Source organism: Glycine soja, chromosome 10 (assembly GCF_004193775.1).
Source record: "Glycine soja cultivar W05 chromosome 10, ASM419377v2, whole genome shotgun sequence".
NCBI classification, from domain to species: domain Eukaryota; kingdom Viridiplantae; phylum Streptophyta; class Magnoliopsida; order Fabales; family Fabaceae; genus Glycine; species Glycine soja.
Window position 1 is genome coordinate 42,327,682 of NC_041011.1, and position 27,285 is coordinate 42,354,966.

The following is a 27,285-nucleotide window of genomic DNA, read 5'->3' on the forward strand; positions in this document are numbered from 1 at the left end:
ATATAAATAGTTTATAATTCATATTGAGGAAAAATAGAAAATGTAATTAATAATTCCTTTCATTACCAAAAGGGGTAATTAAACTAGAAAATGAAAGAAAAATCAAAATAGATTCTAAGGAATGAGATGATTAGACGAGATAGCAGTAAGAGTAACACAAATTAAGATTTATAAATTTTTTAATTATGTGTAAGAAATAAATAGTGTACTCGATTAGGGGTGAGAATAGGTCAGGTCGACCTACAGGGGTCTACGACATGACTTATTTAAATCCTGGTATGAACTGACCTATTTAATTAAAAGGTTTGACTCGGATTTTCTTAAAAGCCTATTAAATTAAATAGACCAGACTTAGGCTTGTTAAAAAGTCTTATAAGACTGATAGGCTGGCCTATATATATGTATATATAATTATATTATTTTTTTGGGTACGATTAATTTTTTTTTAAACCAACAGACTTTGTGAGTCATGTACCTCTTTATATTACTCATTATTTTTACTGACTTTCCTATTCTGATTAACGTTTCCTTTCCATTAACTTTCTTATTACGTTCCTGCCCAAAGCAAACAAATATAAAAAAGGCTTTTAAAAAGGCTAGCCTATCAAAGACTTTTATTTTGACTCGGTTTGGCCTTTTTAAAAGTCTAGCCTGACCTGATAATCTTTTTAAAAGCCTTTTTATATTTGTTTGCTTTGGCAGGAAAGTTAATGAAAAAGGAAACGAATTTGTTTGGTTTGGGCAGGAACGTAATAAGAAAGTTAATGGAAAAGCAAACGTTAACCCACAAAAGCCAATAAAAATAATGAGTAATATAAAGAGACACATGACTCACAAAGTCTGCTGGTTTCAAAAAAAAATTAATTGTACCCAAAAAATAATATAAGTATAAATTGGTTCCAAAAAATAATATATATATATATATATATATATATATATATATAGGCCGGTCTATCAGACTTATAAGATTTTTTAACAAGCCTAAACCTGGTCTATTTAATTTAATAGACTTTTAAAAAAGTCTTAGTCTTACATTTTAATTAAATAGGTCAGATCAAATTTTATATAGGCCAGGTCGTAGGCCCCTATAGATCGTAGGCTCCTCCACACAAAAATTTACACTAGAGCATCCGTCTCTCAGAAGAGGAGATTGTGATATTCACTTTAAGTGTCCATGCTCTTAATAATTTTTCCATTTGATTTTACAGTATATATATTTTTGTGATGACAAAGAATGATAAATATCTGCTACCTAACTCATAAATCAGTTGATAAAGACTATTTTACTTAATTAAATATCTAAAATTTTAGTCCTTAACAATACAACTGCAGTGAAAAATTGAAAATATTTTTTTCGCACATGATAATACTGTCTAAAAGTGATGTATGGATACCAACCGCTAAAAAAAAGGAAAAATTAAACATATTAAAAAACTAAATACGTAAGCAAAAGAAAAGGAAAACACTGAAAAGTGTCCTTCCAAGTTCCAACAAATTTCAGGAAATGTATAATACTAGTAATAAGTTTTTTTCTATAGAATTAATTACAGACACACATTGAGGCAGAGTTTAAGGATTACCAGGGCTTGCTATGGCTTGAAGTTTCAGTATTCATCATCGAAAATTTGAGTCTAACAATTTGGAAGTGATTCACGTGTTTTTTTTTTTAATGCTATCAATGCCGCACTTCTTAATTAATTGACACCGACTGTCAAGTGTCAACATTTTTAATAGTTTTTTTAATTTGATTTATATATATATATATATATATATATATATATATATATATATAATAACTACTATATCAATTAAAACATTATTGACTCAAATTTTAATCATTATTTTATACATTTTTTGTGTGTACTTTGTACTTTTACACATGTATTTATTATAATTTTAGTCATTAGTTTTTCAATTAATAATTGGTTATACTTTTTCAAAGCAGTACAGTTCACACTTTTGAAGAGAGATATTATTTTTCTCGTCTTGGATAGAAAAAGAGAGAAACATATTAATGTAAGTAATAGTAGTATAAAGAAAATATAGTTTTATTGCGTAACTAAATACTAATTTCTAATAGGTTCAGAAGAAAATACTGGCCGATGATGAAAACAAATAAAAATTTATTGATATTCAAAAACACGCAGCTATTGCCTATTGGGAATAGATGAGGATGGGCTCTTAGTTTTATGATGACCTCACACTTGCATGTAATTGAAATTTCTGCAGACCTAATCTTCATATATAGTATCCACTTGAAATTTTTATATTAAATTTCAAATTTAATATTTATTTCTAGAAGGGAAAAAAATGAAAAAAGACTGAGACGGCAAGCAATCCCATTTATGTGTATACTGTAGGAATTGCCAGTGTGGTCACTTGCCACTCACGGACATCATCACTTGCCGTTTCTTAAATAGTTAAAATAATTTATTATTTATTTCAATTATTTAAAGAATATAATAGTATTTTTTTTCTAATTTTTAAAAGTCATATAGTTATTTATGTTGACCAATTCCATCATTTAAGTTTATATCTTAAAACTCACGTTAATAAAAAAGGTAGGTGCAATAGAAAATAAAGAAAAAAGAGAAGAGTAAAACCAGCTAGACACAGCACAAAGTAGAGACTGAGAATCAATGGAGACTTTAAAAAGAAGTGGTTTTGCTTATGTGCGCCATTTAAACGCAATTGCTGCTAATACATTAATCCTAGTAATTAACAATTAACATTAACAATTAACAATAATATATAAAGCCACCTGATGCAAATGTTAATGGTAATACTACAATTTTTCTAGTTGTGGCTGCTTGTGTTACAACTTTGTTGGCTGTGTCGTACATATACACAGATATCTTATTATGTTATGAATAAAAACAACCAATATCCCAATGTTCCACAATAATAATTAAAAATATAATTTGTAATTTTGTTCTCAAAGAAAGAAGACTCTGTCCCTGTGTCTCTGTATCTGTCTTTGTCTCTGTTCGTCTCGCTGAAGGAATCGCTAAGGATCACATTCTTTGCAGGTTTAGTTTCTGCTTCTGGCCACCTCTCAAGTTCTCTGCTTTTTTTAGGGTTCCTTTGATTCTGAATTGGATTGCAATTGGGTGCCTCACTCTGCTTTGCTCCATTGCTGCCACTCTATCAGTTCATGGTAAGACTCATTAGCTGCATGTGATTCTCAATTGGAGATCAGGATGGAGGGTGTTTTTTTTTTTTTTTGAAACGATAAATTCAGTTGTAGAAATTGTTCTTCCTCAAAAGAAGTTATTTTCTGGGTTGGAGATTATATCATGTTGGAAAATCGATTTAATTTATGTATTGGGTTGAATTCTGACAATTTTTTTTTTTTTGAGGCGGGGTCAATCCAAAATCTGAAATTCAAGATTTTGTGTAATTTTTCATTAACCCAATGGAGCATTTTTCTAATTACTTTGAAAAAGTTTTGAACTTCAAGCTTCAGTTTCCATTTCTGGAACTTTTTTTCTCTCTCTCATTAACGTTTTCCTGATTTATCGGTGGCTTTAGTGACAGTGGTTTGAAGCCGTGACAAGGCACGTAGTAGTTTCATCAATTAGTGCAAGAAAGAGATAAAAATAATAATGCAAGTGTTCCTTTGCGTTTCTGCAATTGTTGCTTGTTTGGATTTCTTTGGAAACCCTTTACTCACAAGTCATCATTCTCATTCTTTGCTCAATTTCACTTGCTATATCTTCTTCAATTTCATGAGCCAAAGCCTTTTGCTTGAAGCTACTTTGCCTTGAGGAAGTTCTCATTCTGGTTGATGTTTGTGTTTATGTTTTGGTTTGTGTTGTTGGTGTAACGGTGTGCACGGGGAGTGTTACCTTTTTTTTTGTTTGGTATTGGGAATGTTATGTTACCTTTTAGTTTCACTATCACCATGCATGCCTGTTGCAATCTTTTGAAACCTTTTCCTTGTCATCACAATGAAGCGTTGACACGGACCACACTTGTCATGTCTCATGCCGTTCTTGTGATCTAATTGCTTTTATGCCTATATTTTTTCCCCCTCAATCTCACGTTTCTCCCTGTGAATTTTTGGCTCAGAGAATAGCAGAACTTTTGACCTGACCAGTGAACTGCCAGGGCAAACGACAAGGTTAGTTGGATAAATCTTTGGTGCTTATTTTTTTAATTATGTGTTGAGATTATGGAATGAGGAAAATAAATAAAGAAATGAGAATCATTAATGCTGCTGAAAATGGCCAAATAAAAAATAAAGGAAAAATTAATGCTGCGGAATAAAGTACATGTCAATTTTAAAATAACATGGAGAGTTCTAGTCCAACTTAAAATGTAATGTTGCCCGTGAGTAACCTACTACCACTCCTTTGTTGGTTTACATTTAATTACCTATGCTGATGGCTTTTCTACTGTTAATTTCCCTGTAAGTTGTGAGTGTTCTCTAAACTTTTTGAACTTTGATTGATGAATAGTCATCTTTGTTTCTGGAGTATATTTGTGGAACTGTTATCCCCATAACTTTGTGAAGCTTGATGTCAGAGACAATATAAACTCGTTGTGTGCACAGAAACACAATACTCTTGGTGGTGATTCACTGTGTCTTCTTTCTATCATCAGGTGTAGTAGGACATGGGTTGCTTCGTGTCCACTCCAAAGGATTCTGGTGGAAATAGAAGGAGGCCAGGGAGTATTGGGGAGGTTTCTGTGTATGTTCCCGGTCTAAGAATTCCTAAACCTGTTGATTTTGCACAGTCACTTGGTGATTACTTGTCCAAGAATATAGTGGAGCGCCTGTCTGCTCTTAGAACTCGTATAGTTGTAATGGCTGGCCAAGAAGGTCCTACAATTACAAGAACAAAAAGGAAAAGTGCCACCCAACATGGTTAGTGCTAGCAAGGATGAATCATTTTACAATGAATGAGTTGCTCAAATTTAATGATGCATCACACAATTTCATCCTCAGGAGGTTCAACACTGGCTGATCTTCAGCAGGCTCTTGAAGATTACTTGCCAGTACTTTTGGGATTAGTCGAAAATGGTAAAGCATGTTTTAGACCATTCATATTTGATGGATGTTCTCTCCACAACATGTCAACCTCCAGATTAATTGCTTATCTGTACTGTGCAGGAAGCCATTTACAATACAAAGTACAATTTGATTGGGTGAATCAAGAGGATGACACAGAGGTAATTCCTATTTTTTTAATGCACACATTTCGGCTTTGATTTGAATTATCTATTTTCTCTCTGCTCTGCTTTCTTTTTTTGGTTTGTTGGTGCGACTGACATTTTTACAGGAAACAACCATGTCTAATGCCTGGTATGAAGTATTGTCAGTTTTGCACTTGATGGCAATGCTATTACTGTCACAGGCTAATTTATTACTTCTTCCCAGAACATCCACTGATAGTCATCAGCCAAAAGTATCAGAAGGTGAGTAATAAGATTTTTCGGCACATGTCAACATATTCCTTGTATAACTTGCCCCATAATCTTATTGTTTATTACATCAAACAACCAAAATACATTTGATCAAAATAATTCCAATTGGAGACACACACAAGTCAGTTAATCTTGTTTCTGCTTTGTGTGTATGTGATTTTGTAATTACATGGAGTCTGTTCTGTCGTCTTTAATTATTAGTATTTTCTTTTTTCTTTTTCTTTTTTGTTCTTTGTTCTGTGTCTTGTCTTGTTCATTGCATATGCAGTAAATAATTCTTCACAGTTCTCTGTGTTCAAGTCAGTTATCATAATTTGGAATGGAAATTTCATCTTATTAACAGAATAATACAAAATTTCTTGTAATTTTTTTCACCTGTTGGTTATATATTGTGGTAGCTGATTGACTAGAAACATATTTTTATTGTCTTATATGCCGTGTGTTTCTAATAATGTTGCTTCATTGACACCTTTATGTATATTGTTCCTATTGGGAAGTTTGAACTTTTGGTTAATTACTGGCAGAAAGCAGACGAGCTTCTGTTGATATCTTCTTAAAGGCAGCTGGGTATCTTGACTGTGCTGTAAGGCATGTTCTTCCACAGTTGCCTGGCGAACTGAGGTTTGTACCCATGTAATACAATCAGTTGACTGTCACACAGTTTCATGCAATCTAAACAATCTTCTGCTTTTTTATTTTTTTTGTATTACTCCTCTCACTGTTGGTTCTGATTTTAGGAGAAACTTACCAGTGGATCTCACAGAAGGAGTTCTTCGAGCACTCTGTCTACAAGCATTGGGACAGGTATTTATATTTTTGCCTAGCAGATAATTAAGAAGTGAAAATCTGTCACATTTAATGGCTAAACCAATGTGTCTTGTAAGTCATAGACTCATAGCTCTATTTAGGCAAACTTCTTGTTCATCATTCTTCTTACAAAGTTATGTTGTGTATTCAAGCAAATGATTAATAGATTTAGCTTGCTAGGGTTTATTTATGTATTTACTATTAAATTGGGAATGGACGAGGCCTAACTCGATCTAAAAAGCTAGTTCAAAGGAAACGAATGCCCAAGTAATTATAAATGATCCTTTGCCCATTTACTGGAACAATGTGGGATCATAATACATTCCAATTGCACCCAGTTGGATATTTGGAATGTGGAGTTTTCAAGAGTGGACATTTACTGGTAGCCTAATGCCAAATAGGCTCTAATATCAAATGATGAACCAATTACCTAAAATGCTTAAGTTGTTAATGAAGGCACTTGACTTGTATTTTTTATATCTCTAAACACTCCCCTACCTCACCTTGTGGTGAATTTTTTATTTAGAAGAATATGGGCATCTCTGATCAAACTCTAGACTACTTAGTCATGAAGACTTTGGTACTATCTCATAAATGAACTGGGCCTTAAGTAGGGACAGATCCAGAAATTTATTAAAAGGGGGGCTGTTTTTTTTCTTTTGTAATTTTTTAAATGTCTAACTTATAATATGTAAATATTTTTTTAAAAAATATTTAATATTTTTTAACATAAAATTGAAACTATTTTTTTATTTTAAATGATAATAATTTTAATTGTAATCATAATAACAACAAACACACAACTAGTTTATACAATTTTACACTAATTATCATCTTAATCATTGTCATAATAACAACAAACAAAACTAATTTCTTACAATTTTACGCCATCTAACCTTAACCATCGTTATTTTATATCATATGTAAAATTATACACTTATCAACTTAAAAATACATATACACATATACATAAGAAATACCAAGAGGGGGAGGGGGGGGGGGGGGGGGGGGCTAGGACCTCTACCTGCCCCCCTCTACATCCGTCACTGGCCTTAAGAATGGACTATGCTTGGATTAACTTCCAAAGCTAGCTTAAGGAAGATTGCCTATATATTCAGCCAAATTTTGGATCTAAACATACTCTTAACACCCAAGACTTGATATCTGAAGTGGGAAGTTTTCTAGACTTGACATCTATGGGTGGTCCATCATCATGAGTGGGATAGGCTTAGAAATCATATTTTAAACCAAAAATACCAAAAGCTTAGGCTATTAGGTGAAAATACATAAATGGTTTTATAATGTTGCTATTCTATTACACACGTCATTTGTTTGATATTAAAGTTCACTAGACTGCATTAATTAATAAGAATGCTACAATTCTTGGGAATTTTTTTAATGAATAATGTTGTTAACTGCATGTCATGCAAATCAATATGCTTGATGTAAAGAGAATACAACAACCAAGCCTTGTCCTACTAGATGGGGCAATGAGAATAGAGTAGAAAAATATTATTCAGTAGATTGGTACTATCACAGCTTGTGAGAGTCTGCAGAAACCAAAATCATTTTAGATGTTAATTTCAAAAAACATCAGATGATACTAAAAGTTTTGTTGATTATTAAGGAATCATTGACCTATATGCTCAGGCTGTCAAGACTCAAAGATTAGTTTTAATCTTTCCTCGCATGTGAAGATCCACCGAGCATGAAAAATGATAGAAATAAACTTTCAAAGATTCTTCTAGGATATTTAGGTGTCATAATGTGGACAGATGAATCAATTTTAGAGCGAGCATGGCCTATTGCTAAACCAAGACCTGAAGCTTATCAGACTAGTTTTATGCTTCCTATATTTTTTATTCTTCATTTCATTTATGAAGATAAAACTGCTATTATAATCAGAAAAAAAGGGGTTATGAGCCCTAGATAAACGCACATGCTTAGAGTAAGGCGCATCCAACAACAATGTGAGGCCATTTAAATAAAATCCTTTGTGCTTCACATAGATACCTTTTCTTTTTCCACTTAAAATCCATTATCGTTCTTCAGTTTAATCTTCCACATTAACTAGGTCATTTCAATTTTTTGGTCTAGCAGATTTCAGACCTTTACTCTTTTAAAAAGTTTATGGAAATATTCTGAAAAAGTGGATTTATATAAATATGCTCATAAGTTAGGCTAGTAATAGAAAAATTGTCACGCAAATCTTATTAAAAAAAGTAATAGAAATTTTTTGCATGTTGAATAATTGAATCTGGGAGCAATGTGTTCAAGTTTTCAGCATATTTATACATGTCTTTGTTGCCATAATTTACGAAAGGAATGAACTGATAAGGTTGAAAAAGAAGGAGTGAACATATTGTTCACTAGAATCGAGAACATATGTGTTTGACATTTTAGTATTTACACCAAATTTCAAGTCAACTCTTAGTTCCATTGATATAACAAATGTAAATTTTATTAATTGAGGGTGAAATTTAAAGCTGTGAATGGATTAAAAGAGGGACATTGTCTGATTGTTGCAATCATTTGAATTGAATTCATTGTCTAAATTCCTGTGGATTTTGTATTAATTAGCATATTAGCCAAGGATTGTTTGGTCTAATGATGCATTGTTTCCATTTAAGAATTTGTGTGATTCAAAATCATCATATTTGTGTATATGTGTTTCTCCTATCTGGGGTGGGAGAATGCCATGTAAAACATTAACTACATTGCATGGAAGACTGGAGAAGGGGACTGTTCAATATAGATAAATAGATACCTTTCACACCCTATCTCTCATATATCTATTTTGGGTATACTTGTTTATTTACTTGTTTTTTTAACAGGGTGTAGATATTCAACTTGGAATGGCAATTGATAGTACCAAAGCCACTCTTGCAGTGAAGCGTAGACTTGCATGTGAGATGGTGAAATATTGGCAACAGGTACAAATGCAAAGTTTTCGCTGCATGTTTTTTAGCAGGGTTTTTGTTCTGTTGACGAACTTTTGGTTTCTTTCTAAAAGGATTTCAAGACCATGTAACTAACTTGTATCTGTTATTTCTCAATTTATCCTTTGTTTTATTTTGTTCTATCTCCAATTTCTGATGGGATCTTCAACTTGTTTCTCTTGATTCTAAATATATAGGCTTTTTTTTTTCCCTAAGATAAATCTTTGTTTCAATTCTATATACTGTGTATGTGTATGCATGTGTGTGCATTAGTATGTTAATATGAATGCATTTAACCGACAAACATTACTTTATTTACACTGTTCATTTTGCAGGCTCAAGATAATATTATGAACCTTCCATTAGCAAATGGATGGGGTGAAAAACATCGTCTTTTTGTGAAATGGAAGTATATTGAAGCAAAGGTTTGAGTTTTTACTCACCAGTCATTTGCATCTTGCTATTTAATTATTATGTATTAGTATATGGTAATACAATTAGAGTGGAATTTGCTGAATACTGGCTGCCCTTTGACTATTAAATGCAGATGAAGTATAAAATGAATCAAATTAATAGATGGTCCACAAGATAAAATATGAAGTTGGTGTTGAAAGTTGAGAAGTTGAGGAGATTAGATCTTTATGTTTCTTAGGGTACAAAGATTAGTTGGAAGTGGCTATATGGACAATCGGTTGATTGTTCATAACTGACCTGTTTTTGAGAAGAGGCTGAAATCTGAAATACTTGTTCAAGCTGATGGTGATATCTTTGAAGAATAAAAGAGTATAATTAAATATTTTCTAAATTTTTATGATAAGTGATGCAAAATGCCCTGATATCCCTGGACCATAATATTATAATTGCAAACCTTTATTACACACATTCTAATAACCTAATTACATCTGGTAAATGAATTAAGAGTGCCCTAGAATTGTTGCTTATGTTGTGCTCCTCAATTATATTTGTTAAGATATCCCACTTTGATTATGAATATGACCAAAATATTCTTTACAAAAACTTAGGCAATCCTCTCCTCTTACCTAGTTATTGAGAGTTAGGCCTAGTCTACTTATTAAAATGTTATAAGAGTAAGCTTATCCAATCTTGATGTTGAGTCACCTGCAGCTGCCAGTGTTGCAAATTTCATGCTCTAAATGTCCAATTTTGGGCGTGAGGGACATGTGTTAAGATGGCTCACATTGATTAGGAATATGGCTAGAATACTCCTTGTAAGAATTGGGCAATCCTCCCCTCTTGAACTACCTATTGAGAGTGAGGTTGGCTCACATTGATTATTGGTTTTCTTGTTCTGTCTACTGTATATTATTTACTGTTTACCCTTACATGTTATTTGCATATTTTGTGTGTGCATGTGTGTGTTTGGGGGGACAACATTCTCTGGAAGAAAAACCTCGTTGAGTTGATAGTAGGTTTCAGCTTGGTTAAGGAAATGAGCACCTGTTTCTGTTTTTTGATTCTGACAATATTATGCTGTCATTTGATTTATTCTTATAATTTATTCCCTTAATCTTAATGAGACCTTGAACAACACAGCTACTGGTGTATATGGTATCTTTTATTTGAGCATACTCATGCATAATTCAGGAACAAGTATGGAAGATGCCTTTAGCAGAAGCAAGTGATGTGAAGGTATTGATATGCTTATTGTAATGATTTTCTAGGCTGCAGCATATTATTATCACGGATTGATTCTTGATGAGGGAAACACGGAGAAATCTCATGGGATGGCTGTAGCTTCTTTACAAGCAGCTGATGAGTATTTCAAAGAAAGTAAGAAGTTGTGTGAAGCATTCAATGCAGTACCTCCATTGTCAAGGTTAGTCGTAATATTCCCTTATACAAACTAATTTGTTTTTATGCTGTTATGTATCATTCTCAGAAAATGAGTCATGCGTCTTCTATATAATGATCATGTTATATATGATTTCCATTAACTGCAGAGTAATTTCTGCTTATTGCATAATTGCTAATAGCAGGCATGTGTGTGAAGATAATAAAAGGAACACTTAAAATGAATGGAATGAACATGATGCCTATGTGATTCTGTATGGACCAAAGACCTTAGTCTTATGCCTCCTTTTGAGAGGATTGCAATGTCCTCATGACACTTTTTGGTTCTTATGTATTTAGCAAATAAAATGTGTACTAAAATTCCTTAGCTAGTGATATAGGTATGCCTGTTCGAAACTTTGAGCAGCTAATCGGTTATTACTAAGCTTGGGTCATTGGTGAGGTTTGGCTCCTGAGTGTTGTCTTGTCTATTTGCATAGCTAATCTGTAGATATTTTCTTCCAGTTTAGGCATGCTTTGATTCAGAGTTCAGTATGTGTTTGTTTTATTGCTATCTATTTAGTCAAGTAACATATGAAATGATTATTTACTGTAGTAGCCAGAAATCTAGCAAATGTCATTTATATTTTTGTTCTGTCAACTATGTTCCGTGTCAGTTTTTGTGCCCGTGATTTGATTGGTCTTTGTTGAGTAACTCAACAAGTTTGCTCTTTGTTTCACCTCTGAAAGTAAAATGATTTTTGCCCTCATTATGAAACCAAGTAAAATGATAGTGAAAAATAAAAATTGGAAATTATTATATGTTGAGGATCATAATAAACCTTACAATATTTTAGCCATACCTTCTGATATAATTATTTATTAATTTGAATAAACTTAGCAAAATTTATTAGGGTTTTGAATGAAGTTATCCATTCCCTCTTCTTTTCGCTAGAATGTAATGCAACACCTTAAGAATCTCAAAAGGTAGAGTAGTTTTCCACATCCCTTTCTTGTCGAAGGACGGGGTCACCACTAGACCAGTAGGCATAATGGTCTGTGTACTTCAACTCTGGCATGAGCATTGCCCCACTAGACCAGCCCCCCTTCAATATTTTTAAAGTTTTTCTCAGGCACCTTTCTCATTGCCCCGTTTTATGAGCTGAACCTAATCATTGAAATCAGACCGTGGTTTTGATTCTTTATCATCTTTTAAGTTCTCAAGAAAATAGTACTTTTGGTGGTAATATGCTTTTTCATGATCCATCTAACTGGCAGTCATGGTGCAGAAATCCACCACTTTGGGGGACTATGAAATATCTTTACGAGAAAATTCCTAAGGATACTTCAAGCAAGGTGCGAATAAACCGTGATCTGTACTCCTATGAGAGGTAAACATTAGTGCATTAGTAAAATGTTTTAAAATATCATTTCATTGTTGATAATGATCCTTGCTTAATGAAAAGCAAAGAAGTAGAATGACTGATAAAATCATGTGTTTTGTTGTCAACGTTTATTACAGAATCATGGAGACAGCACCAACATTGCCTGATTTTGCCTTGGCTTTGAAACCAGATGAATATCAACTTCCGCAGATGGATCCCTCTTGGAGAACAGAAAATGTGAAAGACGGGCAAAGTGGCACCACAAATCATATCAATGGATGACAAACCATAAAACCATGTAAATTTGCAGACCTCAAAGATGTCGGCTTATCAGAAAGAAGGATTTCAGTCAACTTGAAGCTCAGAAGGGTGATTTTTCAATGCTTGTCAATGGTAGAAAATTAACTACTTTTGACTTTGTGTCTCCTTTTCCCTTTTTTTTCTTCATAAATTGATTCCCTCCCATCCTCCACAATATTTGAAAAAAGGCCAGCAAGTGGAAATAGAGCTTCAAGTTGTGTTCAATGTAAATTTTCTACTTGGGGAAAAAAAAAAGGTTTCCTTGCCCATACCCGAATAATATGATTATTACTGTTTTATTTCCGCATAAAGCCAGTCAAATCGTTGATGAACCCTTTAGCTTATAAATTTAAAGTGCCTCGTTATTTTCTTTGAAACTATCAAGTGAAGTGATGCTTGGAAAATTGTACCATTGCAGATAATTGTCTGGTTTCTTTCAATTTATTAGCTAATTGGTTTGAGATTAATCAATCCTCAAATTTTGTTGAGATCGTGCTTATGATGTTTCGTACAGTTGCAACCCACTTAAGATCAATCAATCCTTAGTTATACTTACATGTAATTGATCATAGTAAAACTAAATTCGATTTCCGTAGGTTATATTTTAGATTTGAGTCTTGTATTTAGAAAAAAAAAATGTCAAGAGAAAAGACTGGCTAGTCAATTTTTCTGAGAAATTAATAATCGTCAAAATTAGTGATATTATGTACCAATGTCGTAAGTTGATATTACTATTTATTTTTCTGAGAAATTAATAATCGTCAAAACCATTTATTTTGAGTTATACATTTGAAGGATATTACTATTTATCAGATTTGTTTTTATGCTGTTAAGTTGATTGATGAAATGTCGTAATACACGGCACCGTGTATTTGTTAATTATGGTCAGGAAGTTTTATAAAGTGAATCAGATTTTTATTATATTTATTTGAATATGTTCAACGCATTTGGATTTATTGGCTCGTGGTAGAATGCAGGTTGAACTCAACTCTCCTTTTGCGGTCATGGGTATAATCATGTGATTAGGTAGCTGACTAGGTTCAATGGATACTTTCTTTCTACAATTCTAGGTCTGATTTCCCAAAACCTATTTGATGCACAAACCCTTCATTGTCTTACACTAATTAAAATTGTTATTTTCCTTCCAATACTTGAATACTTCATAATGAACATAATATTTTATTGTGTTTCATTTTACTCCTATCAAAGCTCAAACTATTCACTTGTTTAACTCACAAATCTATAACTATACCCTATCCCATAATGCAGTTGTGGTTCGAGTAGTGTTACCCGAAAGATCAAGAATCCCTTATATCAATTAGGCATTTAGTTTCGGCATTAAGGCCAAGGAACTTAAAAAGAAGGAATCCCTTATATAATGAAATAAAGAGCAAATTACACTCATATCTTCTATGTTTAGGGCTTATTACACTCGTATTTCTTCCATTAAAATGCATTACTTTTGTCTCCCCTCAACTATCATTGTTACGGACGATGTTAAATCTTTTGCAAAATATCCAAAACACCCTTATAACTCAAGTCCACTCTCAAAAACCCTTATTCACAAAATCCTTCCTAATCTTTAGTACCACTAGCCTCCGCCATATCCCTCGACAACCACTGCAGCCTCGTTGTCTCCGTCGTGCCCATCGTTGTCACTGTCCTCAACAACATCTTGGTAGTTGCGACTGCCACACAGAATCCATGGAGGCGGTGGCACAAAACGTGTGGTTTAGGCACTGCAAAATGCACAGTTTAGGTGCGAGGAATGAAACTCTATGAGATGTCACACCGAGGCCAGGAGCGGCAGCAAACCGTTGCTTCATAGGTTCGACAAGGAGGACCCCATTCCTCTCGATTCACCCCTTCTTGCTTTTATTCAGGCCACACAAAGGAACAAAAGAAACGAACGAAGACATCTTGTGGAATACATACTGCAGCAGCATAAATTTGACTCGGGTTGTTCGAATATGGCAAAGCAATTGCTTGTATTTTATTTGTTGGGGTGGGAGGAAAATTAGTACCTGTGTAATGTGGGTGGGTAGACATTTATAATTAAAACTTGTGTATCTGTTTGTTTGATTATGCACATCTTGTGTTGTTTCAGATTTAATATAAAAAATGCTTTAAAAAAAAACGAAGACAAAACGAATTTCAGCGCAAAATTAATTGAATTGAAAGTGAAGTAAAAAGTTGTTGGAAGAATTGTATAGGAATGAATAATGATAGGGTTTTTTTTTCTTTGCCTCGTGAGGGAATTTTTCGAAAAAGTGAAATTGGTCCAGATTGGAATGCTTACTTGGCTTCTTCAAGTGTAGATGATACCTTGTGGGATTTTAAGGATGAGAATTGTTGGTCAGTGAAAAGAGGGAGTGATAAGGGGAATTTGATTTCTTCAAGATGGGAATACGGTGTGGGCTTCTTCAAGTGCAGATGATATGGTGTGGGGTCTCAAGTGCAATTTGATTTCTAAATGTGCTAAAAATTGCATTTTCCCATTCAGAGCTCAGTTTGGATCTGTGTTGATCACCTGAGTTGTTTATTATATGCATTGAAATTGTGTTTTTGAAACTGTCTTAAAATGTTCTTAGTGTTCTTAAACTTATTGTTGAAAGCAAGAAAAACATAGTGTGCCCATGAAGAAGATAAGGACATTTTGGACAAAAAATTTCATTGAAACTCATGTGCATGGCACATGATGTCCTGAAGTTAACGGAATAGACAGTCAGGGAGGGAGTCTTTGTGCAATGAGTTGCAACAATGAGGATGGGTTTGAGTAAGGTTCCAACAATGAGTGGGTTTGAGTGTAATAAGTATTAAATACAAAAGAGACGAGTGTAATTTGTTCTAAAATTAATACAACTATCAGAATCCAGGGATATTTCACCTCTAAAAACAGATCTAATACACTCATACTTAGTCATTGAAAGAGAAGTGAATGATACGACATTCACGATACATTGCCAAATTGCAAAGACTAGTGTATTAGAAACCAATTTTTTATGCGTTAAGCAGCTTAAATGGGACAGGAGTTTTCAACATACTGCTTCAATATCTTTCAGCTGCCGGAACAAATTGCAATCTACTCTACTGTGCCGTTTGTATCATCTCCTTCAGTTAATTGATTTTGCTTCTCTTGTTCCACTGTAAAAAGAAAAAGAAAACAGCGTAATGACTCCAAATTCATTAGAAGGCACACAAGTAATTCAGATGAAGGTGTAGTATTTACAAAATCAAACTGAGATACAGATGATAGAAAAACTAAGAGCAGTTCCCCATCCAACTAAACAGAACATAGATAAAGAATTTGCACAGCAGAAACTAAATTAGACCCTATAACTATGAGATTTGAAATTACTTTTAAAATAGTGCTATTCTAGTCAAACTACCATTACAATTCAAAATTAAAAAATTAACTTGGTGACCAACAATTTGAATTGTGATTTGATAAACCTCAGTTTAAACACATAATAATCCTACTTCTTTCTCTGGAAATGTGAAAGAAATAGAGACAAAAATATATTTAATTGAGACAAAAATGCACTTTAATTTCAGTCTTTTAAGTTAGTCTCCACTCTTATGTTTAATTTTCATTCCTACTCCCTAAACTTTTATTTGTTTTAGTAACGTCTTGTGTCTAACAAAAAAGTCACCATCTTTGTCCTAAACACTAACTGTTTCATTGACTGGCATAAATTGCCTATATGATCCACCAATGGCTTCACAGTGGCAAGAACTTCAAAGCGAACATTTGGGTCATTCTATTAGGCAAAAAAAGTGAAAGACAGCAATCGTATTTCTATTCTTCCATCCGTCTTTCCCTTCCCTAATCTCTAGCTAGTTTTGGAGACCAAAAGAATTTCTATTCTCTAAACATTTAGACCATCCACTGATCCACCATTTTGCTGAACATACCAAATAAAAAAAATCCTGCAGTGAACTAGAAACTTCTTTCTTAAATGTAGCCAACACCTTTGAAGGGAAAAACAAAATTGGGGGGAAGAAAAAAAATGGTGCCATTTACAGAATAGAAACTATGACTAAAACATTATCACAAAGAATTTCGGGGGCATAAACATTCATGTCATGAAATAAGGCATCAACAATTAGCATAACTAAGAGAAAATAGCCATAGTATAACAGATATTAATAAGATGAGTAAATTCATCGAACAACAGAATTGAGGAATAATAAGGAGATGCGTAAATACCCATGAGTTGATAAAGAGCCTTCTGAGTTCGCTTCTCGAGCTTATCAAGCTTCTTCTGGACGTCTCTTCGCAGGTCCCAATTAGGTTTCTTCGGAGCAATATTCAAGAACGGATCCTCCTTAGCTTCAGGCTCGGGTGGAGGCACATCATCCACAGGGTCTTCGAACTTTGGGAGCACCGCGGGGGCAAGCTTCCCTTCCTGGAGGTTTTTGTCGTGAGGAACGTAGTTACGGAACTTCATTCTGCAACACAAATTTCAATAATCCCATATCAGATGAGTGTTAGGGTATATCAAAGAAACAAAACACAACGAAGGTAGATAGATTATAGATACTCACTCTTGAGGTTCTTGATCTTCTTCATTATCATCGTCCTTGTTGCCGTTAGGTTCAGGTTCGGGAACACTCGACAACTCCTGAGCGGCTCTGAGAGCTAGCAGTCTTTCGCGACGGGACGCAACGCTTTGCTCAATCGAATCCTCTTCGCTACCCATTTTTTCCCTCACAATCCAAATTTTCTGCTATTCTATATCTAAATATATAAACACAAACCCTAACCTTCTCCACACTTCAGCCTTCACCTCCTCCTTCAAATTCAATTTTTTTTTTTACTAGTTACAGCTTGCATATATAATGTACCAAATGCATAAATAATTAATTGAAGGAGTTATTGGATTAAGATTTCAAACGATTTTAAAAGACTTTTTTATGATTAAAAAATCTTGTGGTATTCAATCAAGACTTTTATAAAATATAAACAAATCTTGTGGTATTCAATTAAGACAATAAAGATTTTTTTTTCAGGGCAACAAAATCTGTTGGTATTCAATTGAAATTTCTTACCACTTTTAAAATGTCTTTTGGTATTCAAAAGTAAATAGATTTTGATGGATTCTTTTGTAGAATGAATTTTGAGAGACTTTTTAATTAGAAATACACATAAAATACTCCTCCAACAATCTCACCCAAACCCTTGAGACTTTTCATAATCTTCCAAAGACTTTTTCTTCTCCTGCCGAACAAGACACAAACCACTACCAGGTTCATTCTCTTACAACTTTTCAATCAATTTTACCTATTTTTTTAATGGCAATCGATAGTCAATATTGTTCGTACTATATGTATATTACGCAAATCAAAAGAAAAGGGTGCTGTATATGCTTCAAGATTTCGTATTCATATTGTTTTCAACGTCCAGGCAATGAATATGCATCAAAAGAATGACAATTGATATGCATCAAGATTTCATATTACTTTTTTTTTTAGTACTGTATATGCAAATCAAAATAAAAAACTCTTTTTTTTTTCTGTTTCTTCAACTTGTTTTTTTACAACGTCCATTATTATTATTATTATTATTTTCTTGTGTTATTATTAAAATGTTAATTATTAATGTGTTATTATTATTTTTTTGACAGCGTGTTATTATTATTATTATTGTGTTAATAATTTTTTAATTGTTAGTGTTATTATTATTGTTATTTTGTTAATAGTTTTTTTTAAATGATTTTATGATATATGAGTATTATTTTTATGAAAAATGCTAACATGTGCCCTTAAGACACTTGTTAGTGTATTATGTATAGAAATTTTGTATTGAAAGTTGTGCAATTTACTTTTTTAAAAGTCAAAAATTATTGTTTTTAAGACATAGTTACTATTGGAAGTATCCTTAACATGTGCCCTAAGTGCGCATGTTAGCATGAAGTGAGAATCACTTTGTTATTATTTTTTTAGGCAATAATGACTTTGTTATTAAAAGGTTTAAAATTTCTATCGTTTTTATTTTCTTTATTCAAACATTATAATTTATTTATCATCTTTTTCATTCACTTTTGTAACTTCCGTTATTTTTTTGTTTAAAATGTATTAATCTTTCAAAATCTTAAAAATCCATAAAGTACTTTGAAATCTTAAAAATCTGTGTTAGAAATCCATTATAATCTTGGGTTAAGAATCTTGATTGTAAAAAGTCTTTTAAAAAAAATCTTTTAAAATCCCACAAAATCAATACAATCCCACATAATCTTTTAAAATCTTCAAGATTGTTTTTGTCAAAATATTCTCTCAAAATCCCAATCCAATACACCCCCTAAGAATCTAATAGCACTATTAATTGTGAAGCATATCTATAGAGAAAATAACTTATTCATTAACATCATAAAGTTTTGTATAATTATTCCATCATAATTTATCATATGATAAATTTTTTAAAATTAAACATGTGATGTTAATAATCTTATTATATTATTAATCAATTGTAAAGCCATTAAATATTTCAATAATTTTGTGACGCTTTTAATTATTGATAATTGTATGTGATCACCTTTATTTACTTTTAATTGTAAAACAAAATTAATCACATTTGTATATGTAATTAACATGTTTTTATGTGAATGTTAGGTGTAAATTAGTTACATTTTCTTGAGCCCTCCTTTTCTCTCTTCAATCGAATCCTCAATTGGAGGAAGTTTGACAAAGCTTACGCCGTTTCAATTATTATTATTATTTTTAGCTTAAATCGGTGATTAGTCGCACATTGTTGTCAACAAATCTTGAGACGTTTATTCACTCAATCAAAAACAGGCAATCGGATCAACTCTCAAGATCAAGAATGACAAAAGCAAAACCATAGACAAAAAAAGATGTTGTATGGAACAGCTGCAATAGCAGTGTAAAAGAAATCCATAAAAGAATCAAGTCTTCCAGTCCAAAAAAACAAGGAATAGAAATAAACAAATGACATGAACTAATTAAGGCAAGCTTTTCCATATCAAAGTTTCAATCTAAACTTGCAGTTGCTAGCCTTGATGCTTATGAGATTATTAGATGACAAGCTATCCACCACCAAAAGGCATTCTCCCAACACTCTCACCTTCATCAGCTTCAACCTCCCAAGTTTGATGGCTATTGGTGCATGCACCTTGAGATCCAATGGAATGCGCCCTGTCTGCTGTTGCTGCTGCAGTGCATTCATTAGGGTGCTTCCAGACTGCACTTGACCACTCAAGGACACATTGAGCACTGTTTTGTTCTCATGACCTTGGTAGAATTGTGGCAGTGACCCTTCACAGAGCCTTGTGTTTGTGTACCACACACTCAACTTTCCACCCTTTTCATAGTAGATGCCAATCTTCTTGTTTGGGTTGGTTGCTGTGATCTTCACATCAAACTTTGCATAGAGGCTCATGTCAAAGTTAAGCCTCAGATCACTTATCCTGAGAGTGTCAACTGAGTAATCAGGAAGCTTTGGTTGGAAGACTAGATAAAGGATTCCAACACTTGCTGCAAAGATAATGAGGAGGAGAACAACCAAGATTATTGTCCAGCATATGCACTTGCAGCAACAGCTTGAGCTTCTTTTGTGTGGTGTAGGGTATGCTGCTGGCATAGCACGTGGTAGAGGTGGAGGATGGTGCAAAGGAACACCCTTTTCTGATCTTGATGAGCCTGGAGGGACCAATGGAGTTGTTGGGGGCGGTGGTGCTTCCCCCTCCATAGGGTGGATCCTCAGTCTCTGATGATCTGCCATGAGTACAAGTAAATTTGCTGAGTGCTCTTTTCTCTCAGATTTTGTGATGACTAACACCCTTTTATTTGTCGCTTGTGTTGCTGCTATATATGTACTCGCTTTCCTTATTTGACTTCTAAATATGAAAATACCTATTGTAAGGTGGATTCATTGGTCTTTCAGAAGGTACTGTGGTGTGGTTACCTTCCTCACCTACTAACTGCATGTAATTTACCGAAATAGATTAGTGGTAGTTCATCTAAATATTGACACTTTGTTGTGTAGCGTTGCGTCAGAGACAAGAGTTTCTTTTCACTTTTTCTTTCATTGAAGCTGCGACACCTGTAAAGACATAGGTGTGAGTGTGAAAGACACGTCAGCATTAAGCTGTAGGAACAGAGATACTTATAATTATACACACCTTATGTTTTTATAGCTCTATTATTTAATTGTATGATAAGTCTTACTAGAATTTTTGCACTTTACTGTTTTTGCCTCTTTACTCTAGTGTGAGACAATGTACAACAATGCACCAAACATCATCGTTTCCACAGTAAGAAATGCATGGCAAGTGCTGGTAATTCTTGCCACAAAATGAGGAGATAGACGTATTGCATTCTTCAAACTTTCTTTGCCATGAAGGAAACCTTACTTGCACATTAAGGCTACTTTTCACATACTTTACAAAAAGACATTATGGTAGATGGGTAAATAATAGTGTTAGCTCTTAACAAAAACTTGACCAAGCAATTTTTTTTGTTCTTTTACTTTAATTGGGTCTTAGGATGTTCCTTGAAAGTTAACAAAGAGTGTATACAACTATGAACCTAGGGAGGTAGTTTCTGATGCATGCCCGACTTAATTAGGAATTATATTGGCTACATAACTTATTCAGCACAACTACTACGCTTGCGTTTGAATTTATTGAATAGAACTTAATTGCTTTTCAACTGGGGCCTATTCTGACTTCAGTATTGAGAACTTTTGTGTATATCACTAACAAAATTTAAAATGGCGACCTCGTGCACAAAATTCTGAATAATATAACATACACCTTCAGCAGAACTCTTTCCGAGACCAAACTACATGACTAAACAACTTAATTTACAATTACATAGCAGGTTAAAATAAATGGCGCCAGAATAGCAATAACGGTAAGCACCATTTGTCTTTGATTTGTAAAACAAAAAATGCTTGAGGATAAAATTTAGTTGGCATAACAATAGACAGAGACTTGATGATACCAAATCAAGCAAGTTGTTAAACCAATCCGAACACCTAAATTTACCATCTTTAAGGGAAGAGACAGGAACAGAGATGTTCTCCATTTCACATATGCAATCGAAAGATTATAACTCATAACCACTTGAATCAATTTTTATTGTTCTGTCGACATAATAATCCTATGCCAGTTTCTCAAAACTTGTATACCGAAGAAACAATTGCAATTGTTATTCAATCTGGATCTCTTGTGGAGCTTCCTCAGTTGTTGACTCTTCTGTATTGGCTTCTTCTTCACTAATACCTGCAGCTTCCACAGTCCTAGTAACCCATTCCTTGAGGGGCTCCTCATTCAAATCAAGTCTCAAAATACCCGCAAACATTCCACCCAAGAATGCCACTGGTTCCTGAAATTATAGCAATGACAAAAGTTGAGTAAAACACATCAAGTTTTTATTGCTAACCAATCAACATCCTTGTGGGCAGAACTGAATGATTTTTCAGCCTATAGCATCGAGACAAAATCCAATTAACTATATCTCAGGAGTCAAGGGATACTAACTTAGCTAATCATCAAGTTGAGAATATTGGTGGTAGGCTTTTAACAAAGTAACAAGGTTTCATTAATTCAAGTTAGCAACAAAAAGCCTTTTTTTTTTGTTCTTTTTTGGATAAAAGCAGATTAAGATCACTAAAATGTCTACCCATGAACTGAGCAGGAACTCATTGCTTTCTCAATAAATTGCATTTCAGTTCTGTCATAAAATTTTCTCAAGCACAGGAGACAAGTTGATGGAGGCATCACATAAATTGCATATGAAATATTACAAATAATTAACATTACAACCAGTTCAAATGTGAGTAATTATAGGAAGAAGAAAAAAGAGCACAAAATTGAGCACCCAAGAGCCTTTGCCCTCTAGTTGTGGACATATATATAAAAAAAACATAAGAACTACATTTAACGATCATAAGTATTCATAAAAGATAAATGTAATTAATAGGGAATGTCAACAGGATTAACTAAATCTCTGATTCCAATTTATTTAGTTTCCCCAATATTCTCTGATATACTTTCTGTTTTATTTCATCAATTGACAGATGTTAATAGCGGTAATTAGTCATGAATTAGGCAAAGTTTCCTTGTATAACGTTAAAGATTATTATTTAATGGGATTCTCTCCATGATGTGAGGCATTCAGTCAATTTTGATAGGGAAAACTCAAACAAGCATTTTCACTGATGAACAAAACAAATAAAAAATAAAAAAATTCTAAAAGTTGTCATTCTGCAGGTGTCAAGACTCTGCATATTTTTCTACAGCAGCTTGTCTGTGTATGGTTGGCATATATTGTAGTATCCAGAATGCTAATGATCAAATTAGCAATGCTGATTTCAATTATCCACCCAAATAAAATGATTTTTGCATCACATTCAGTAGTTATTTGATTAAAATCAGAAAACAAGATACTTGTATCGCACTATAAGATGGAGCAACAATTGTCAATAACCTGACACCAAAGTGAAGATATTTTAATCAAATTTGATTACCACATGTAGCACTAGTACATAGAAATATATTTAACTGATAATTGAATGACATATTTTCAGCAGATTGGTGTAAAAGTCGCTCAAAACTTCTCCACAGATATTTCCCACCAGCAGCTTTATCCGTTGATAACTTATTTGTGTATGAATCAGTGGTATTAGTTTTTTGACTGTGGACAATAATTAAGCTTAACCTGACTGTGAAGTTGGCAACAAAGTTCACATGACACAACTCTGGAGCAACATGCTATAATCATACCATATAGCCCCACCAGTCAAGCATCCCTACCTACTCCAAAGCCTAAAACAAATGTCTGTTTGGGATTAAGTTTCTTTAGAGGTTCTTGCATTCCAAGTGGAGAGCATCTAGTATTCTAGTCTCCCTAGTACAATGTAAGAACACTTTGAAACCCAAACATAGTTTGGCTATGTATGATGTCATGAGATACTTCTCATTTTTTAAGAGTAATTAAGCATGTGCATCCCTCTTCCTCACAGCCATTAAAGTTAATACTTAACAATAACAGACGAACATGACTCCTATAGACACTTCCATCCATCCGTGCTTTAATTTAAAGTGCATTTTTTTTTTTATCTTAACATATAAAATTTTAAGAGCAGATACACCATTCACCAAAAAAAAGAAGAACAGATACACCTTCACTTGTTCATTTTAAAGACAAATTCACTTTAAAAAAGCTTCCTTCATTACATACATAAGTGGTAAGAGAGAAGAAGGCACATACCTTGAGAGCTTCTTTGACGATGGGGTCTTGTTCAGGATTAAAGAAAAAGGCTTTAACCCCATTCCTATTTCCATTCCTTTTCCCAGTGCCAAAGATGCTTCTGCTCATTCCTCCTCCAATTATGGTTGGCCCATGTGAAAATAACCTAAATTCTTGCTTCGATTTCAACCACTGTTAATTAATTAAATGAATCAGATACGTTATTGAAGGGAAAATGAAGAAGTGAGGTGGGAATGGAAGGATAACGGACCCGAGTAGATGGCAGTGGCAGCAGAGGAGAATTAACAAGGAGAGTCATAGCTATGCTTGCTTGGTAGCAACAGGGGGCAATTCTCTCCACAATTAGGGGAAAATAATCTTCACAAATGCCAATGTTCTACTAGATTTTATTTTAAAACAAGAGATAGGAACTGAGTCCGAGATAAAGCTGTGTGTGATCGAAAAGAAAGAAAAAAAAAACTGATGAAGAAGAAGAGAAATAAAAGAATTTAATGCTGTGGAAAACTATTAAAAAATATGAATTTAATATTAGTGTATAAAAAGTTACATTATCAATCTATAAAAAAAATTATGACGTATAATTTTTAAATAAGATAACTATTATAAAAATTAATAAATACAATTAATAATTAAATAATAATATAAACCTATTTGCATAAATTTAGTAAAAAAATATATTATATAATAATGGAAGTCAGATTATTTATTTTATCAACTGAGCCAAAGAGAATTTTCATATTTATTGAAAGGTTTTGTTTACTTATTTTTATTTGTAAAAGTTGAATTAAGATATCATGAATTTATAACAATCACTCTTACCACCTAATCAATTGAAATCATAAAAAAATAAAATAAAATTATGAGAATTCAAAAGAAGTCATGGGAATAGAAATCCCTCAAGTTCACCCACCCATTATGGTCCTAGGTTCTTAAAAAATATTTAGTGGAACCATTCATTTTGAGTTTTTGGATTAGTTTTTTGTCAAATAATGTCACATAGATGTAAAAAAAAATTTCATTTTTTGTTTTGATAGTAAAACTCAATTTGAATTCTTAAATTTTTCTTGAAAAAAAAACAATAGAACCTCTATTTTGTACAAGATACAGAGGAGAAACAAATGGTGTGTAATTTTTTTGGTATGGTTTAGATTATCTTATTCCATGGTATTATGATGCAACATCCACACTTTACTATCACCTCTCTCCTTCTCCCCAACTAATAACTATCACCAGCCACTGTTCCACCACCATTTCCTTTCTCTCTTTACAAAATTCTATGCTTCTGTACCTCCAATCTCTAAGACCTTCCTAAATTCTCTTTACCACTACAAGAATCAACATTAAACAGATGAGTTTACTCTCAAAAAATTCAAAATAAAAAAACACAAAGATGTCTTCTTCGTTCTCTTCACGGGAGAGAATGATCCAGAATTTCCTATTCTTCTTTTTCTCTATGCACCGTGTGTCCGTGGAGCCAGCACTTCGGTGCAAGATTGTCGTTGCCGTTGTGGTGTGGGTGAAGAAGGTACGATGCCGATCTCAATGGCGGCCTAGGGAGGAGCCTAGTTTGCGGGGGCAAAGGTTCCACGGCCTCTAGATGAAGTCACGCAGTGTCGTCGTGCTTGGCTTCGTGCAATAGTGGTGGTTTGAGGGGGAAGGAAGGAGGGAAGCGAGGTCGGAGGCGTGATTGAGAGGGAGGGGGCGACGATGGTGTTGCTGGTGGACGACAGTGATGTTGTTCTTGCCCCATTTCAAGAGGGGGAGGTTGTGACTTCACTGGAGCTGGTGCCGGTGCGGTGGGGGCACGTTGCATGCCTGAAATCATCTCTGGTGGTGGTGAACGGTGGCCAGTGACAAAGTAGCAGGGGAGAAGAAAATAGGTGATGTGCAGAGGATCCACCATTATATCATCAAATGAGATAAATCTAAAGGCTATTAATTTTTGTCCATCATACACAAGGAAATTTACTTCCACATGACCGTAGCCCGCACCCCTCTATTTTCCATCACTTACATTAATAAATAATATTTTTTGAAAATATAAGAATTCTTGAGAATTCTCCATGGAGAACTCTTGAACAAAAATAATAATAGATTTAATAAACAGAATTCTTAAGTTCAAGAATTCAACTCAAGAACTCCAATTAAAGATGCTTTTATTATGATTACCTTTGCATCTTTTGTTGGTCTTGAATAAGAAAGAATCAATGACAGAGGTGAGAGTCTCATTGATGAATAAAGGTGTTAACCTTTTATATAGAATGTAATATTAAAATAAAACTAGAGGTTATTAATAGGGGTAACCTGATAATTGTGTCACTAACCGCACCACCTATTGTTAGCATGATTAGCCTATTATTTAACTAAACTAACCACAGTTACAACTCTAATTACAATCTGAATTATACACAACACTCTCCCTTAATTTAGATCCTCTAGAGTTTGCATTCCCAGCAACTTCCTAAATTCCTTAAACCTTTCATGTCTCAGTGGCTTGGTCATTACATCGGCCACTTGATCTTCTGATCTGCAAAACTCCACATCCACCTTTCCTTACTGACTTGATCACACAAGAAATGAAAGCGAGTCTCAATGTGCTTTGTTCTACAATGTGCCACTGGATGCTTGGCCAAGTTTATTGTTGATTGGTTATCCATCATGATCTTCACTAGTTTGTTTTCCCTCAGCTGCAACTCTTCCAGTAAAGACTTTAACCAAACTGCTTGGCAAGCACCAAGAGCTCCTGCAACATATTCAGCCTTACAAGTGGACAAGGCCACTATATCTTGCTTTCTTGAGCTCCAGGATATTGGAGCTATGCAGTACATAGAGACATAGCCTGCAATACTTTTCTTCTCATCAGGATCCTTCTTCCAATCTGAATCGGTGAATCCAATCAGATCCACATCTGCACACCTGGTTTCATTTGGATACAGTACACCAAAATTAGTAGTACCCTTTACATATCTCAGCACATGTTTAACAGCAAACATGTGTGAAACCCTTGGACTTTCCTTAAACCTACTGATGATCCCAACAACATAACAAATATTTGGCCTGCTGTTACACAAGAATCTAAGTGAGCCTACTATTTGCTTGAAGATGGTTGCATCTACTTGTTTTTCTTCCTTTGCTTTTGAAAACTTAAGGCCTGCTTCTGCTAGTGTCACTGCTGAGTTACATTATGACATTTTGAACCTTTCTAGAATACTTGTAGCATACTTTCTCTGATGCATGAAGATTCCCTGCTTAGTATGAATAAATTCCAAACCCAGGAAATGTGACAATCTTCCTAGATCAGTCATTTCGAATTCCCTCTTCATCATCTGCTTGAACTCTTCAATGTCACCTTCATTAGGGCTAGTTACTAATAAATCATCTACATATAGACAAAGTAT

At 33.7% G+C, this 27,285-nt stretch overlaps 4 protein-coding genes across 6 annotated transcripts; 1 reads left to right on the forward strand and 3 right to left on the reverse strand.

Annotated features, from left to right (window-relative positions):
* The first annotated feature begins 2,725 nt into the window (after positions 1–2,725).
* Positions 2,726–13,123, forward strand: LOC114372009. Of its 3 annotated transcripts, none has more exons than XM_028329377.1 (13): positions 2,726–3,157; positions 4,072–4,123; positions 4,606–4,870; positions 4,952–5,026; positions 5,117–5,175; positions 5,361–5,421; positions 5,955–6,051; positions 6,168–6,234; positions 9,072–9,170; positions 9,512–9,601; positions 10,859–11,013; positions 12,257–12,358; positions 12,490–13,123. In XM_028329377.1, the coding sequence occupies exons 3-13, from the start codon at positions 4,618–4,620 to the stop codon at positions 12,632–12,634; spliced, it is 1,203 nt and encodes a 400-aa protein (XP_028185178.1). In that variant the 5' UTR covers positions 2,726–3,157; positions 4,072–4,123; positions 4,606–4,617; the 3' UTR covers positions 12,635–13,123. The 3 variants fall into 3 exon arrangements, with proteins under 3 accessions (XP_028185178.1, XP_028185177.1, XP_028185176.1); XM_028329376.1 differs by having other exon boundaries at positions 2,731–3,029; positions 5,286–5,421; XM_028329375.1 differs by having other exon boundaries at positions 2,733–3,157; positions 5,286–5,421.
* A 2,300-nt stretch (positions 13,124–15,423) lies between these two features.
* On the reverse strand, positions 15,424–17,453 carry LOC114369504 (coiled-coil domain-containing protein 12-like). Its single transcript, XM_028326736.1, has 3 exons — positions 17,201–17,453; positions 16,863–17,104; positions 15,424–15,796 (listed from the first exon to the last, which is right to left on the reverse strand). Exons 1-3 carry the CDS (start codon positions 17,353–17,355, stop codon positions 15,735–15,737), a joined length of 459 nt encoding a protein of 152 aa, XP_028182537.1. The 5' UTR covers positions 17,356–17,453; the 3' UTR covers positions 15,424–15,734.
* A 2,054-nt stretch (positions 17,454–19,507) lies between these two features.
* LOC114369428 (NDR1/HIN1-like protein 6) lies at positions 19,508–20,907 on the reverse strand. Its single transcript, XM_028326661.1, has one exon. The coding sequence runs from the start codon at positions 20,391–20,393 to the stop codon at positions 19,635–19,637; it is 759 nt and encodes a 252-aa protein (XP_028182462.1). The 5' UTR covers positions 20,394–20,907; the 3' UTR covers positions 19,508–19,634.
* Positions 20,908–21,395: 488 nt separating this feature from the next.
* Positions 21,396–24,339, reverse strand: LOC114369429 (UPF0426 protein At1g28150, chloroplastic-like). Its single transcript, XM_028326663.1, has 3 exons — positions 24,138–24,339; positions 23,888–24,058; positions 21,396–22,000 (listed from the first exon to the last, which is right to left on the reverse strand). The coding sequence occupies exons 1-3, from the start codon at positions 24,183–24,185 to the stop codon at positions 21,824–21,826; spliced, it is 396 nt and encodes a 131-aa protein (XP_028182464.1). The 5' UTR covers positions 24,186–24,339; the 3' UTR covers positions 21,396–21,823.
* Between the last annotated feature and the right edge of the window lie 2,946 nt (positions 24,340–27,285).

Coding starts and splice junctions, on each gene's coding strand:
- LOC114372009 (XM_028329376.1), top strand. CDS start 4,618: ATGGGTTGCTTCGTGTCCACTCCAAAGGATTCTGGTGGAAATAGAAGG. Junction 5,176..5,285: donor ATCAAGAGGATGACACAGAG/GTAATTCCTATT, acceptor ACATTTTTACAG/GAAACAACCATGTCTAATGC. Junction 11,014..12,256: donor GCAGTACCTCCATTGTCAAG/GTTAGTCGTAAT, acceptor GTCATGGTGCAG/AAATCCACCACTTTGGGGGA.
- LOC114369504 (XM_028326736.1), bottom strand. CDS start 17,355: ATGGGTAGCGAAGAGGATTCGATTGAGCAAAGCGTTGCGTCCCGTCGC. Junction 17,105..17,200: donor GAAGATCAAGAACCTCAAGA/GTGAGTATCTAT, acceptor TTTGTGTTGCAG/AATGAAGTTCCGTAACTACG. Junction 15,797..16,862: donor GGCTCTTTATCAACTCATGG/GTATTTACGCAT, acceptor TTCTTTTTACAG/TGGAACAAGAGAAGCAAAAT.
- LOC114369428 (XM_028326661.1), bottom strand. CDS start 20,393: ATGGCAGATCATCAGAGACTGAGGATCCACCCTATGGAGGGGGAAGCA.
- LOC114369429 (XM_028326663.1), bottom strand. CDS start 24,185: ATGACTCTCCTTGTTAATTCTCCTCTGCTGCCACTGCCATCTACTCGG. Junction 24,059..24,137: donor TGCCACTGCCATCTACTCGG/GTCCGTTATCCT, acceptor ATTAATTAACAG/TGGTTGAAATCGAAGCAAGA. Junction 22,001..23,887: donor TCGTCAAAGAAGCTCTCAAG/GTATGTGCCTTC, acceptor CTATAATTTCAG/GAACCAGTGGCATTCTTGGG.